The following is a 16,120-nucleotide window of genomic DNA, read 5'->3' on the forward strand; positions in this document are numbered from 1 at the left end:
AGCTAGACTGTGGAGTGGATAAAGGAGAGTGAAGTCAGAGACAAGTAGGAGCAGATCACGTGTACAGCCCCTCAGCCATGATAGAGTGCGGATTTTTTCTAAGTGTTATGGGAACTCACTGGAGAGCTGGAATCACAGTCAATTCCAGGAAGACCGGAACCCTGCAACAGCTTCCGATACCGTCAGCGTGGTCTAAGCTCTTAACTTCACCTGTAAGAGCCCTTCCCTTCTCTTAATTCTGTGTTTCAGGCATACCTGGCTGCTATCACTTTCTTAAACCCTGCACTGCTTTTTGCCTGTAGGCTTCTACCCTTGCTGTTCCCTCTGCCAGAAAAACTCCTATTCTAATTGGCTTCTATTCATCCTTGGCTTAAAGTTCACTACCTCTTGGAAGCCTTTCCAGGCTGGGGCAGGCATCTCCTTTGGCTCCCACAGTTTCCTATACTCCACTCATCCCAAGTCTGACCACTCTGGGTTGTGGGTCTGACTTGTGGCTCTCCTTCCTTTGGGGTGCCATGAAGGTAGGAGCCAGGTGTGTCATGTCTACAGCGGAAACCACAGTGCCCACCAGCACAGGGATTGGCACACAAGAGAGCAGTAAATATTTACGCTGGGGGTGGGGGGAGGGCTTGTGAGGGTTGGTAAGTGGCTTGGCCCTTGAGCCCCCTCTCCGGGTGCAAACTGATGCCAATTAAAAGGCCACCAGCTCAGGGGCGCCTGGGTGGCTCAGTGGTTTAAGCCTCTGCCTTCAGCTCAGGTCATGATCTCAGGGTCCTGGGATCAAGCCCCACATCGGGCTCTCTGCTTAGCAGGGAGCCTGCTTCCCCCTCTCTCTCTGCCTGCCTCTCTGCCTACTTGTGATCTCTCTCTATCTATCAAATAAATAAATAAAAATTTAAAAAAAAAAAAAAAAAAGGCCACCAGCTCAGCGATAGCTGCGATCCGTCAGCGCATGCGCTTTGTTCAGAAGCGCCCGCCATATGCTAATCACGGCGTTCTGGAGTACGGCCTCAGCAGGGAATATGCAAATCATCCCTTCAGCGCCGTAGGGCTCCTATTGTCCCCCACTAAGATTATGCAAGTAAGCAAGCCTCAGGCACAGGATCCAGGCCTAGCTGGTGCTCCCAATCCCTGGCTCATCCCATTTTCTAGAAGGCGCTTTCTCGCTCGCTCACGCACGCGCAAGCCTTGCAGTTTCTTGTTCCGTTTTGCCGCGGACTGTACCAAGTAAACCCGGACAGCGAGGGGCAAAACCCGCAACCCCCTGCGCGGGCCTCGTCGATGGCCCGACTCCGAGAGCCCCTCTTCCCACTGTGCGACGGGAATGGTTCATCTCGCCGCGCAAGCGCCCTAGGCTCTTCACGCCGCTTTGCACTCCCTCCTACCCGATTTGCAGCGCAGGCGCAGAGCCCAGGCGTGCAGCCGCCGCCGCCGAGCCAGAGCGGGGGCAGCTAGCGCCGGTGAGTGTCCGGGATAGGGGTGCGCGGGGCATGCTGGGAAGCGGGCGCTACGGCACCGCTGCATGATGGGAGTGACGGCTCCCGTCACCGGGGCGAGCAGGCAGCCGTCTTGGCCCGTGGTCGCCGGAGGGCGAGATCTAGGCTCCCTTTTCTCCCGCAACGCGGCTCCGTGCAGTCCTGGGGAAACGGGACGCTCCGCCCTAAGGCATTGTGGGAGGCGGTCCGCTAGTCGTTATGGGCCTAGTGCATTCTGGGAAGCATTATCCTAACTCCTTGTGGGGAACCAGTCCCTTTTGTCACACACCTTCCGCTGAGCATCCTGGAAACTTGGAGTGCTTTGATGCAGAACACCTTGGAAGGTGGTCGTTATAGGCCCGACACATCCTGGGACAGATTGCCGCAGGGCATGGTGGGGACCAGTCCTTATTGTCTGGCATAAGGTGTTGCTCTGGCTTCCTTGCCTTAGCATTGTAGGAACGAGTGCCTGTTATGTTCACGCAGGGCATCTTGGGAGTTGGTTGCTGTAGGTTCAGGATTTGGTGGGGCCTAGGCAGTGTTTTCCTTGTGGTAGTGAGGGAGCCTCATTTATGTCTTTTTAAATTGTGGAAGCCAGTATGGCCCCCATAGTCGTTGTGGGAATGGGATTTGTGCACCAAAGAGTGTCTCCACTTGACTCTGGAAGGTCATTGTGTGATGTGGGTTTGGGGGAAGGTAGGCTGGACTGGTGAGCGATGTCTCCTGGTAATCTCGTGGGAAGCCCTGATTGTCTCTAGTGTGTGGTTGCCAGGTAACATATGGAACGTCCAGTTAAATTTGAGTTTCAGATAAATAACCTTTTAGAAATATCCCAAACATTGCATGGAACCTATGTATATTAAATGATTTTCTGTTGATCTGTAATTAAAATTTAACCAGGCATGGTCTGTTTACATTTACTAAATCTGGTAAACTTAACCCGGCATAAAGTAGACATCCCAAATTAAATGGGACCCTACAAGCAATAGGGTATTATGACAACTCTCCTCTAACAATTATGAATCTCCTTGTTCTTAAAGCCCAGATCCAGGTGTCTTTTTTTTTTTTTTTCAGACCCACGTGTCTTTAGAAAGCTCCCCTGCCATTGCTACCAGCTCCCCCATCCCTCTACCCTCATGCCCCAGCCTCCTCTAGTCTTCACTTTTTTTTTTTTTTTAAGTCCGTAGAATTAAATTTGACTTCAGGCTTTGAAGGGATTGCATGTTTTCCACCATTGTGTACCCCAGTACAAGTCTTGGCATAAAGAGGTGTAGCTGCCACCCCTTTGACTAACTTGCTCTTCCTGGCTATTTACTGCCAAGGAGTGCAATTGGAGACAAAAGAATTGCCGTGTGTGTGTGTGTGTGTGTGTGTGTGTGTGTAGGGAGGTATTGGTGAAGAGAGAGAAGAAAGAGAAGACTTCTTGGCAGAGGTGGAGATGGTATTTGGGCTCGGAGAAGCACAGAGGTTCTTGTGTTTGAGGTGGGCTTTAGAGAGCAAGTAGGAGTTCTCCAGACAGACAAGGGGAGAGGAGGACATTCCAGACAGCAATAGTAGGATTTGCTAAGACCCACAGATGTGAAAAGTCCTGGTGAGCACTGGGAGAGGTAAGAAGTCATGGAATGGCTGGGGTTAATAGAAAGGATTATGGGTGGGAGCATTAATAGCCATTGTGGATGGAGTACCTGCCACATACCGGCAGCTTATATTGAAGGAGCCCATTGAATCTTCAGAAAGTTTTTTCAGTCTAGAGTTCATTTTATTAGAGGTAGGGTAACACCAAATCCTAGTTCACCCACCAACTAGTTGGTGAACTACTTGTTAATTCTGTCTGTGCCTCGGTTTCCTCTTGGACCAAAGAGGTGATAATCTCTCAACATAGTTATAAGGACTACATGGGTTAAGCCCTGGGAGCCCTTTTGTACTGAGAAGGAAACAGGCTGGAAAAGTTAAGTCCTTTGCTTGAAGCTACATACCTAGAATATGTCAGATTTGGGGTTTAGACTGAGACACTACCTTGCCAAGGGATAGGACTAGGGCTGACACAAACTAGTGCTGTCATACCACTCATTTAAATATGGAAGTTCTTCTAGACTGCCTGATAAATCACCACTATATCAAGGAATCCCCTCCCCCCAGCTGCTGCTTTGGACCCTCCCCTAGTACCAGACTTTCTCACAAACCAGCAGCTAAAGGGTGAATTCCTGGCGTAGGACCATGTTCCACCATGTTCCACTCGGTTCTGATTGGTGCCCATGCAGATACCTGCTGCTAAATATTGGGATATTACCCTTCCCCGTGCCACTAAGAGCTTTGTTGCCCAGATGGGGAAATTAAGATCTATAGAAGAGCTGGGGTGATCTTTTCCTTTCCCTCAGCACAGAGCACACAGCTGGGCCTGGGGAGGCAGATGCTATGTAAAAATTTATTTAAGTCACCACAGGCCTTTTGTTGCCCCGTGCAGCATCCCACTCTACCTGCCGACATCCTGCATTGGAGAACTTGTGACCCAGGTGTGACTGTGAAGAGCTGGCTGGGGAGGGACGCTGCCTAACTGCTGCTCTGCTCCTGTCTCCTGTTCCCTCCCCTGGCCATGACAGAGACCCGTGAGCCAGCTGAGACTGGGGGCTATGCCAGCTTGGAAGAAGACGATGAGGACCTCTCTCCAGGTGAGGCACCCTTAGAGATGGTGGTATTGCCTCGAGTATCATCCTGGCTTGGAATTGGGGCTCCACTGAGAAATCTAGAGCGGGGCTGTCTCCTTGTCTTCCTAGGTGTTCCATTCTGGCTGGGACTGTGCACCCTGCTGGTGGAATCCTTCTGGCTGAGACTTCTAGGGGCTGTAGATTGACTAGGATTGCTCTCCTTATTGAGGGTTCTAGATCGGCTGTGGTCTCTCTCTTCACTGGGGGTTTGAGATTGGCTGTGCTCTCTCTCCTCGCTGGAAGTTTGAGATAGGCTATGACCTCTCTTGCTGGAGGTTCTAGATAGATTGTGAGCTCTCTCTTCTCGGGGGGTTCCAGATTGTCTCTGATTTCTTTCTTTTCTGAATGTTCTGGATTGGTTGTGATCTCTCTCTTTTCTGAAGGTTCTGCATTGACTATGACCTCTCTGTTTTCTAGGGGTTCTGGGTCGGCTGCAATCTCTCTCTTTTCTGGGGATTCTGGTTAGGCTATGATCTCTTTCCTGGCTGGAGGTTCTAGATAGGCTGTGATCTGTTTCTTTGCTGGAGGTTCCAGATAGGCTGTGCTCTCTCTCCTCGCTGGGGATTCTAGATCGCCTGCCACCTCTCTCCATGCTGGGGGTTCTAGATCGTCTGCCACCTCTCTCCTTGCTAGGGCTTCTAGATCGTCTCTGATCTCTCTCCTTACTGGGGCTTCTAGATCGCCTGTGGTCTCTTTCCTTGCTGGGCATTCTAGATCGCCTGTGGTCTCTCTCCTTGCTGGGCGTTCCAGATCGCCTGTGGTCTCTGTCCTTACTGGGGCTTCTAGATCGCCTGTGGTCTCTCTCCTTGCTGGGTGTTCTAGATCGCCTGAGGTCTCTCTCCTTGCTGGGACTTCTACATTGTCCTTGACCTCTCTCCTTGCTGGGTGTTCTAGATCGTCCATGATCTCTCTCCTTGCTGGGGCTTCTAGATTGTCCTCGACCTCTCTCCTTGCTGGGTGTTATAGATTGTCTGTGATCTCTCTCCTTGCTGGGGCTTCTACGTTGTCTGTGACCTCTCTCCTTGCTGGGTGTTCTAGATCGCCTGAGGTCTCTCTCCTTGCTGGGGCTTCTACATTGTCTGTGACCTCTCTCCTTGCTGGGTGTTCTAGATCGTCTGTGATCTCTCTCCTTGCTGGGGCTTCTACATTGTCTGTGACCTCTCTCCTTGCTGGGTGTTCTAGATCGTCGTCTGTGATCTCTCTCCTTGCTGGGGCTTCTACATTGTCTGTGACCTCTCTCCTTGCTGGGTGTTCTAGATCGTCTGTGATCTCTCTCCTTGCTGGGGTTTCTACATTGTCTGTGACCTCGCTTCTTGCTGGGGCTTCTAGACTGGCTGTGACTTCTTTCCCTTCTGGGGGTTCCAGATTGGTTATAATATGTTCCGTTGCTGTGGGTTCTGGATTGGCTCTGTCTTCTCATCTGACTGGGAGTTCCTTTCCGGGTACGACTTCTTGCCCTACTGTGATTTCTCTTTGAACTGTGACTTCTCATCCTACTGTAGGCTCTCTTCTGACTTCGACTTCTTGCTCTTCTGGGCATTCTAGACCGGCTCTGACTTTGGGTCCTACTGGGGGTGCTGGACCAGCTGTGGCTTTGGGCCCTGCTAGGGGTACGAGACTGGCTATGACTCCGGGTCCTGCTGAGTACACTATCCTGGTTGTAACTCTTGACCCTGCTGGATACTTCAGTTGGGCTGTAACCCCATTCCCTACTAGGGGTGATCATCTCACTATAACTTCTCACCCTCCTTGATGATGATGGAGACTGGCTGTAACCTTTCTCCTTGAAGGGAGTTCTAGTGGGGCTATAACTCTTTGCCCTACTTGGGGTTATAGCCAGCCCAGAACTCTTCCCCATGCCTGAGACTCCTGGTGGGCTGTAACTCTTCTCTCTGCTCATATTTTTAGGCTGGCTCTTACTTTTTTCCCAGTTGTTGTTTCTAGGCCGGCTGGAACTCTTGCCCCCACTCTGTTTTTTCTGGGAAGTAGGAGTTCTCACCCTGTTCGGCACACCTGGTGTGGCACCATGAGTTCTCATCCTGCTCATAGTACTGGCCCTGCTGGGTGACCTCTTGGAGCTGTGGCCTCCCCTTCTTCCAGGAGTTCGGCCCCTGCTGTGAGTGCCCCTCCTTTGGTGGCGTCTTACCCCACTGGCCTTGCTGACTTTGCTGCCCCTGGTGTCAGTGCTGGCCTTGCTGGGCGTTCTTGCCCTGCTGTGGACTCGGGGCTTGCTGCCGGGCTGTTTAGAAGGGGCTGTCTTTGTACTTGCCCACTTGGTAGACTTGGAACTGCTTGGGCTTGTGACCGAGTTGGGGGCTGTTGATGGCTTAGTGGACACCGAGGAGCTATTGGGCATTGCCGATTTGGTGGGCTTCAAGGAGGCAGGAGGCTTGGAAGGTACTTTGGACATTGAGGGTTCAGTTGATGCTGGAGACATGCTGGGCTTTGAAGATCTTGTAGGTGGAGAAGGCATGGTAGGTGCAAAAGGGCTGTGGTCCTTAAAATCACAGTGGACATGAAAGACCTGGTTGCCATGGACAATGACCCGATTGCCTTTCCCAGGCCAACCGCGTGAAGTCATAGTGGGCCTTGAAGGCCCTAGACAGCTGGTGGTGTGAAGTCAGGTGGGAGGAGAGAGGGGGTGGGGGGGTGGGGCCCTCCCAAGGCCAGAGGGGTTTCCTCTGTGTTGCAGCCATTCAGCAAATGTCCGCTGAGAGATTGACTGGGTACTTAGCACTGCTGGGACGTGGAGATAGGTCAGGCCCCGGGCCTGCCTTCCAGGAGTCCCCTGTCTCCAGGTCACTACGCAGGTGGTCAGAATGTGTTGGGGTTTGGGCGGAGGGGGTTGGGGGGGTGGGGCAGGGGTATAGGGTTCCCAGATGAGAGAGAGACACTAACCACCTGAGGAGTCAGGGAGAACCTCACAGAGGAGGTGATGTGTGAGTTGGGACCTTAAAGAGGAGAAGGAGTTTGCTAGTAGGGAAGAAAAGGTCACCAGCTGGGGGGAAGAGCAGAAGCAAAGGCCTGAAGGGAGGAGAGAGATCAGGGCCTTGGGGGGGCACCCATGTGCACTCGGCCCAGATATCCTGGGCTGGGCAGTGTTGTGGACCCCAAAATAAGTCAGACCTGCCCTCAAGGGGGTCCTAGTCTGACAGGGAAGATGTACTGGGGCCCAGATGGCTGCAGCCTCTAGGATAATCACCAGGGGAGAGGCTGGGCTAGCGGGAGTCACCGTCATAGGGGCCAGAGCTTGTCCTGGGACCTGAAGGATGAGTAGGAGCTTGCCAGGTGGACAGAGTGGGGGCAGCCTTCCAGGTGGGGGGAGCAGCCCACACCAAGGCCTCAGGAAACACATGTTAAATGGCAGAGAGACAGCAGGACAGAGGCAGGAACAGGTAGAGAGAGCCAACACTTAGCACCTACTCTTATGCCCTGGGGGTGCTGGGGAGCCAGCAGTGAGTCAGAGCAGGTCTGGTGGGAGAGGATGGGGACACAGAAGGTCACGGCCCTGTGGGCTCAGGGTGAGGACAACCAGCGCGGAAAAGACAGTGAGGGCTGCCTAGAGTGAGGAGATCTGGGACAACCTCACCAAGGAGAGAGGCTTCCTACTGGGTCCTAAAGAATGATGGGGAAAACCAGGGTGAGACATTCCCAGCAGAGAGAACTGGTGTGAAAGCCTGAGAAAAGGTTTGCTAAATTGAATGCCAGGCACAAAGAAGGTGTTCTAGATGCTAGAGGCACAGCAACGAACCCCAGTCCCTGCTTTGGGGACAGGCAGTAACCACAAGTCGATGTTGGGTACAGGAAATTGAGGAGAAAAACAGAGTCAGGAGCATAGGGAGTGCTGGGGAAGGGTTGCCAATCAGATGGAGTGGTGAGGGTGTCCCCGAGAAGGTGTCCCTTGAGCAGAGACTTGGCGACGGGAGGGAGCAAGCCTTATCCATCTGTGAAAATGGTCGCAAAGACCCTGTGACAGGTGCATGAGGAGCCCAGTGTTGTTGGCTGAGTTGTCACAGGACCCCTCTGGGTTGCTGGAGGAAATTGAAGAAGAGGGGCCAGGATGGACACAGGACAAGGCTGTGGCAATCCTAAGGGGATGCTTTTGACAGGCGCCTGCAGTATTTCCTCCCTGACCAGTGCTCTGTGTGCACCCCCCCCCATAATGACTGCTAAGGATACCCTTACCTGTCATTGACTGCAGATTGTTTTCGTTTCTTTACCCAACACTTGTCCTGAACATGTCCTGCATGCCCATAAAATCACAGTAATATATTTGTACTTAACAAGTATTTTAGTAGGGCACCTGGGTGGTTCAGTCGGTTAAGCATCTGCCTTCAGCTCAGGTCATGATCCCCAGGGTCCTGGGATCAAGCCCCAAATCTGGGGGCTCTGCTTAGCAGGGAGCCTGCTTCCCCATTTCTCTCTGCGTGCCTCTCTGCCTACTTGTGATTTCTCTGTCAAGTAAATAAATAAATAAATCTTTTTAAAAAATAATAAAATTTTATTTTGTTTATTTGAGAGAAAAAGAGAGCAAGAGAGAAAGAGACAGAGATGGGGAGTGCAGAAGCCGGGGGAGGGACAGAGGGAGGAGCAGACACCACTGAGCAGGGAGCCCGATGCAGGACTTGATCCCAGGGCCCTGGGATCATGACCTGAGCTGAAGGCAGATACCCAAACATCTGAGCCACCCAGGTGCCCTAGATTTATTTATGTGAGAGAGAGCACGCATGCGCGCACACTGGCGGGGGAGGGCGGAAGGAAAAGGAGAGAGAAAATCTCAAGCGGACTCCTGAGTGCAGACCCTGGTGGTGCAGGGCTCAATCCCATGACCCTGAGATCAAGACCTGAGCCGAGATCAAGAGCCTGACACTTAACTGATGGAGCCCCAAGAACAGGGCTCTTAAAACAGCAAGGAACACTGTTATTGTTACTGTTTTTATTACTGCTACTTCGTCCTTATTAAACTCCTAAGATGCAGTTCTTGCAGGACATCTGATTGCTTAGACACTGATCACCTACCGAGTCCCAGGCTGTGTTCCATGTGACTGGGATTCACTTGTGGGGAAGAGCAGGGCTGTGTGCAGGCTCCCCGCTCCAGGCTGCTGCCAGTAGGAATGAGGCTCAGGGCAGGGGCAGGGCCCACGTCCTCACATGCCTCTGTCTCTCCCCTCTGTCCGTCCCCCTACAGGCCCTGAACATTCCTCTGACTCTGAATATACTCTCTCAGAGCCCGACTCCGAAGAGGAAGAAGATGAGGAGGAGGAGGAGGAGGAGGCCACTGATGATCCTGAATATGACCCCGGCTACAAGGTGAAGCAGCGCCTGGGGGGCGGCCGGGGGGGCCCATCCCGCCGGGCCCCCCGTGCAGCCCAGCCCCCAGGCCCCCCAGCCCAGCCCTGCCAGCTCTGTGGCCGCTCACCCCTGGGGGAGGCCCCACCGGGCACCCCGCCTTGCCGGCTCTGCTGCCCTGCTACAGCCCCCCAGGAAGCTCCAGCCCCTGAAGGCAGGGCCCCTGGGGAGGAAGAGGAGGAGCCGCCTCAGGCTGGGGAGGGCCGACCAGCTGGGAGGGAGGAGGACGAGGAGGAGGAGGAGGACGAGGAGGAGGAGGGCACCTACCACTGCACAGAGTGTGAGGACTCCTTCGACAACCTCGGGGAGCTGCATGGGCACTTCATGCTGCATGCCCGGGGCGAGGTGTAGGCAGGGACCCCCCCAGGGAGCTTGGCAAGAGGGGCGGGGTGGGAGGAGGGGGTTGAGGAAACGGGGGTGATCACAGCGATCATGGGGGACAGGGGTACCGCCGGTCTGTGTCGTCTTAGTGGTAGATGTGTGAAGGCCAGAATAAAAGCCAAATTCTGTGTGTGTCGGTCCAGTGTGTTTGGTGTGTGTGTGTGTGTGTGTGTGTGTGGACACTCGAGTGTGTGAGGCCTGGGCCTGGGCGTTTATCTCCCTCCACCACGATGCTCCTTCCTGGGGGAGCCTTAACCTCATCGTCACCAAGACTTTTTAAACATTTCCTGAGTGCTTGTGTCCTGTGTGGTTTCCACGTATTTATGCATAGACCCCATGATATGCAGGCTCAACGCCACAGAGGTTTTGGGCCCACATCAGAGTCCAGGGTGGGTGTTTCAGGTTGGGCAACCCTTCTCCATGCAGTGATTCCAGGACCCAGGCCATCCCTTAGCCAACTGAGTGGCCATCGCCTGGGTCGTACTGGTGGAAGAGAAAGGCGAGGTACATGCGATGTCTTACTAGCCCCAGCCCCAAGGGGGCACATACTGCTCCCACTGACGCCCTTTTGCTGAGAAATGAGTCACACAGCCACAGCTTCACGCAGGGGACTCTGGGAAAGGCAGTCTAGCCAATGCCCAGGAAGCAGAGAACGGTTTGTGGAGGATGGTGGAGGACAGCCAATGTTCTCTGCCCCTGCCTAAGAACCTTCACAAAGAGGACGTTAATTATAATCAGAGTTGTGCTTCCCGGGTGCCAAGTGCCGGTCCAAGAGCTTTATATATATTGACTCATGGAAGTTGTGTATCTAGGAACTTACAAAAATAGAACCTTAATTATAATTACAGCTGCCATTTCCCCAGCACTTACAGAGTGCTGCATTTTATTTGCATGAGATCATCAGGTCCTTAGAATAACTCTGTGAGGTAGGGACCCTGATCCATTAATTCAGTTAGGAATCATCTTCCGAACCCCTGCTCCATGCTGCACATTGGGAATATACCTGTGAATGACATAAAACCCTTGTCCCTGTGGACCTTGCAGGGGGGTAGGTAGGACAGACAGGAAACAAGCAAGACGGAGCGTATGCTGGATAGGGGTAGATGCTGTGGAGAATAATAAAGCAGAGGAGGGAGAACAGTGCTGGAAGGGGGTTGCCATTTTCAGTAGCCCTCCGTGAGGAGGGGACAGGGACCTAAGTGGAGACGGAGGGGAGGGAGCTGGAGCTGCGCACTTGGAGGGGAAGAGGGGACATGTGGTCCAGGCGGGAGGAGGCAGGAGCCTGCCGGGTGTCAGAGAGCGCAGAGCTGGAGGGATGAGGGCAGAGAGGAGCAGAGGGCCAGCTTGTTAGAGCTTTGTTGGAACTTGGCTCTTGCTTGGAGATGGGAAGTACTAATTCATAATAGTTTGGCACCAAAGCTCCTTTGAAAATAGAAGCCTAATTATAATGATAGCTACCATTTACTGAGCATTTACTGTGTGCCAAGCCCTGTTCTAAGGCGCTTTACATGTGTTAACTCATAGAAGCTTGGCAACTAAGAACCTTCAAGAATAGAACCTGAATTACCGTAATGACCATCATTAAATCAGCGCTCACGGTGGACCAGGCCCTGGGCTAAAGCACTTAATATGGACAATCGCGTCGGATCCTTATGAGGTAGGGGCTGTTATTTATTTATTCATTCATTCAACAGTGATATATTGAGCACCTGCGAGATACCGGCACTTTTCTGGGAGCTGAGAGTAGAGTAGTGCGCATGAAGAACAAGAATCCCTGCCTTTGTGGAAACTCCTCTTATAACGGAGAAGACATACTTAGATCTTAGAGTAAAATCTAGAAAATGTAGAGGGCATTAGAAGTGCTATGGAGGAAAATGGGGTGGGGGAGGCTCTGTGTGTGTGTGTGTGTGTGTGTGTGTGTCCTGTCTGCAGGGGCAGTGAGTGCAAAGGCCCTGAGGTGGGGCCCTACTTGGGATATTTATGGAACAACACTTAGGGCATGAGGCTGTTGCTGACGAATGCAGGGGATGACTGGTGGGTAGGCAAAAAGTCAGAGAGAGGCAGAGGGCCAGGCCTTGCAGGCCGTTCTACCAATTTGGGCTGTGTCTCCATGTCTGAGTCATTGTCATAACCCTTAGGAGGCATAGGGCCTCTCATCACAACCATTTTACAGCAGTTCTGGCCCAGGGAGGTTGACTTAACTTGCTACAGGTTGGTCACACAGCCAGTAAGACACAGAGCCCAGGTTTGACTCCAGACGATGGGGTACGGGGTGTGCGTCCTTCACTGTTAAGCCACATCCAGAAATGGTAGCCTGGCTGTCCACAGCCACCATCTGACTGGCAGGAGTATGTTTGGGCTCCACAGAGTTAAGGAGGTTTTTTAATAATGGTGGCTACCAACATTTAAAAATGGGTGGATTTCACATCAAAATGGAGGTTGGGGATTTCTTTTGAAAATTGTGAGGTTTAGATTGCTGAACCCACAAACCCATGGGCTAGGAGCTTGCTGGAGCTGGGGAAGGGCGACCTCCTGCTAATGGGGCATTCCTGCCCGTGTGCCCACTCCACACCCATCTGGCAACTGGGCCCTTCACACCCTGCTTGCTTCCCTGATGACGGTACCTGCTTGGCCACAGAGGACACTTACATTTTGATGCCTGCTACAGGATCTTATACCAAAGCATCTGTCAAAACCCACACTTTCCATCGGAGAAGCTCAGAATCCGAGAACCTGACATTTATCCACTCTTCAAGTTGAGACTTTCCTAACCATTATAGCTTAACATCAATGACTCTCAGAATCATCAAAGCAGGAATTCACAGCTCATTAAAACACCACAGATGGATTTTATTTCCTGGAGCAGCATGCTTAAGCGCTCTTCTGCCCTAAGACGGGGCTTTCTAAGCATGGAGGTAGAGGACCATCCATTCATCAGCAAAAATTCCTGAGGATATGAGAGACTGGGAATCCAGAAACCTAGTCTGCCCTCAGTGGGGTCATTTGGTTCTTTGGGGCCGAGGCAGGATAGGGACATCAAGCTAGGAATTCCAAAGGGAGGACTTAACACAGGGGAGTGGTTATACAGCCATTAGAATCTGAGAGCACAAATGTGGAGAAGTGAAGCAACTGAGCAGCTCAGTTCATGTCTGCACAAAGCTTCCACCTCTAGGACTGGGGTCCAGGGCCTGACAGGAGCTTGGGGGACAGACCCGTGTGCAGAGGTTTAAACCGCAAGAGGTTTAGCACAGTACCTGTGCCCAGTATAGAAAGGCACTGGAGCCTGAGCTGCTGCAGGAGGCAGCCCAAAGCAAGGTGAGTCTCTTTTCCCTCCTATCTTCCTTATGCCCATCCCTCTCGTGGGCAGAACTTCAGGAAGCTGGCTCTGGAGGGATTCCAGGAAACCTAACTGTGGAAAACCAAGCATCCCAGCATCATAGGGAAGGCAGCAGGCTGAGAGACACTAGGTAAACCATGAGCCCAGCCGAGCAATTTTTGAGCCTCTGAGATCAAGGCTGTCTGTCCTAGGTGCTGGGGAAGCGAGGAGGACATAACACTTGCCCTCAAGAGTGTGGATTCCAGAGTAAGGACACAGATAAAGACAAATTAAAGCATGATAATCCCTGGTATTGAAGAGTGCTAGGAAGAAATTAAGTCAGGGTTAAGGGTTGCTGGTGCTACTTTAGCCAAGCAGGTCAAGGAGGACCTCTCTGAGGTAGCCCATGTTGAATCCCAAATACGTAGGGACAGTGTTAAAAAGTTCTGGGTAGGAGCACTCAAGGCAGAGGGAACAGCAAGTGCAAAGGCCCTACGGCAGAAGCCAGCCTGGCCTGTATGGCTGGAGTATAGTGAAGATAGAGCAGGGAGGGAGCTGAGATTGCTTATTAGCAGGTGGGAGCTCCATCACTGTTGGGTTTTCCGGGCCTGGGTAAAATCTTGGATGTTATTTGTAGGATGCCATTGGAGGACTTTAAATGAAGAGTGTGATGTGCACTGATTTACGTACACAAAGTGGTCTGTAGTGGACTGGAGAGAGGGCAGCAGTGGTGGCAGGTCCAGGGACAGGGTGGGGGGAGCAGTTAGGAGAGCAGCTATGGGGAGGGCTGGTCAGACTTGGGGAGTTTAGAAACCAGTCCGATGGTAGTGGTGTAGGTGGGGGCTGTAGGAGTCATGCTGACCCTTTTCAAGTTTTTGAGACTCCGATGCATTATCCAAGTGACTTTCTCATGGGGAGAAGTCTGGGGCTTGAGCTGTAGATAAAGATTTGGAAGTCACCAGTGATGCTATTTAAAGTCTTGGGAATCTATGACATCTGGAGAGTGGAGAGAACAGGAAGAACACGGGCCCACTGCTGTCTATCTCAGGGGAGCATGTGTGATTTGAGCCTTAGGTTTGGGTTGGAGGGAACTGCTGTGGGGGAGGTGTAAAACATCTGGGTTGGAAACTTCTGAGCTGTTGCCAGGTGCAGAGGAAATATTTGGCTTTGGTGAAGTCGATATTTTAGGAAAAAATCCTGGCCAACTGACTCCAGACCAATTTCCCCATAAGTCACGCCAACAGAGATCCAGGCTAGCTAGCCCTGCCCAAATCCTACACAAGAACACACATGTCTGCACAGCCCCCTACTAGAGGTAGTGTTTCCCAGGGTGGGAGTACTGTCTGCCAGGCTCGGAGGAGGTTGTTTGTGTGTCAGTTAGACAAGAGGTCGGCAAACTTTTACTGTAAGGGGCCAGATGGTCCTTTCCTATTTTAGGCTTGGTGGGCCATACGGTCTCTGCTGCGACTACTCAGATCTGCAGTTCTGCACTGCACACAGGCTTTAAATGATGCTGCAAGTGACAGAGACCCAAAATAAGGGTGATATAAACACGACAGAGGCTTATTTCTCTCTTACGTGGTGGTACACAAGTGGATAGTTTAGGGCTGATGTGATGACTCTGCCCCCTGAAGTCATCGTGGTCCCAGGGACCCATGGTCAAGGGACCCAGGCTTTTGTTGTCTTGCAGCTGTGCCAGCCCGTATCTTGCTCACATGGTCCAAGGTGGTCGGAGACCATGTCCACACTCCAGGCAGGAAGTTAGAGGAAAAGGCATGTCTCTTTCTGAAGCTTGAGAACTCTACCCAGAATTTAGCCAGAACTTGGTCACAGGGCAACACCTAGCTGCAAGCGACCCTGGGAGATGGAGAGTTTGTAGCTGCCATGTACCTAGATAAAAACTGGGAGACCACTGTCTGTCTCTACCGTATCTGTCTCAGCCATGGATTTTAAAAGCGTCCCTTGGTTCAGACAGAGTCTGTGATTTTTATATGCAGGGCATCAACCATTGTCTCTAAGTGGGGGGCAGGGCAGGTAATCCAAAGTCCTGACCACACTCAGCACGGGCCTGGTGGGACTCGGCCTAGGGTTAGGCTTTTCAAGGGCTGAAAATAGGACTTTAATGGGAGCTCTTCCAATGCTGGCCAAATACAACAGGAAACAGAAGGTATCTCTGTTTGATTTCAAATCAGATTCCCAGCAGGGTCAGGCCAGCTCTGACCTGAGCTTCCCCCTCCCTGTGCCCTTTTGTTTTATTTATTTTGAAGAGAGAGAGAGAGCATGCACATGAAGAGGGGCAGAGGGAGAGGGAGACTAAGAATCTGAAGCAGGCTCCATGCTCAGTGCAGAGCCTATAACTGAGCTGGATCTCATAACCCTGAGATCGCGACCTGAGCTGGAATCAAGAGTCTGACTCTTTTTTTTTTTTTTTTTTTTAAAGATTTTATTTATTTATTTGACAGAGAGAAATCACAAGTAGGTGGAGAGGCAGGCAGAGAGAGAGAGAGGGAAGCAGGCTCTCTGCTGAGCAGAGAGCCCGATGCGGGACTCGATCCCAGGACGCTGAGATCATGACCTGAGCCGAAGGCAGCGGCTTAACCCACTGAGCCACCCAGGCGCCCAAGAGTCTGACTCTTAACCAACTGAGCCATGCAGGCATCCCCTCCCTGTACCCTTCTTACATTTTTTGGGAATTCCTACTCAAAAGCCAGAGTTCCTTGTTTAGACATTTTAATATAGATCTCTTGTTTTTAGATACTCTTTGTTGTTTTATTCATGTCATCTCACCTACTCATATAGAAAATATTTCATGACCAGAATGGTCCATAAAATTATTTAAGTGAGCAACAGATTACTGGTGGGGGCGGGGAGCGGAGCCCCAATCCCTCCAATAC

At 51.9% G+C, this 16,120-nt stretch overlaps 2 protein-coding genes across 2 annotated transcripts; one reads left to right on the forward strand and one right to left on the reverse strand.

Annotated features, from left to right (window-relative positions):
- Positions 1-926: 926 nt before the first annotated feature.
- ZNF428 (zinc finger protein 428) lies at positions 927-10,042 on the forward strand. The gene is made up of 3 exons (XM_044257215.1): positions 927-1,460; positions 3,940-4,144; positions 9,369-10,042. The coding sequence occupies exons 2-3, from the start codon at positions 4,069-4,071 to the stop codon at positions 9,878-9,880; spliced, it is 588 nt and encodes a 195-aa protein (XP_044113150.1). The 5' UTR covers positions 927-1,460; positions 3,940-4,068; the 3' UTR covers positions 9,881-10,042.
- SRRM5 (serine/arginine repetitive matrix 5) lies at positions 4,104-6,697 on the reverse strand. Its single transcript, XM_044257214.1, is given in 4 exon segments — positions 4,104-4,441; positions 4,763-5,730; positions 5,800-6,670; positions 6,673-6,697. Coding segments are annotated over 4 exon segments (2,202 nt in total).
- Positions 10,043-16,120: the final 6,078 nt, after the last annotated feature.

This window comes from Neovison vison, chromosome 7 (assembly GCF_020171115.1).
Source record: "Neovison vison isolate M4711 chromosome 7, ASM_NN_V1, whole genome shotgun sequence".
NCBI lineage: Eukaryota > Metazoa > Chordata > Mammalia > Carnivora > Mustelidae > Neogale > Neogale vison.

Bases quoted from the DNA above. Each gene is read 5' to 3' on its own strand.
- ZNF428 (XM_044257215.1), top strand. From the start codon at position 4,069: ATGACAGAGACCCGTGAGCCAGCTGAGACTGGGGGCTATGCCAGCTTG. The intron at 4,145-9,368 runs GTGAGGCACCCT...GTCCCCCTACAG, and splicing joins CGATGAGGACCTCTCTCCAG to GCCCTGAACATTCCTCTGAC.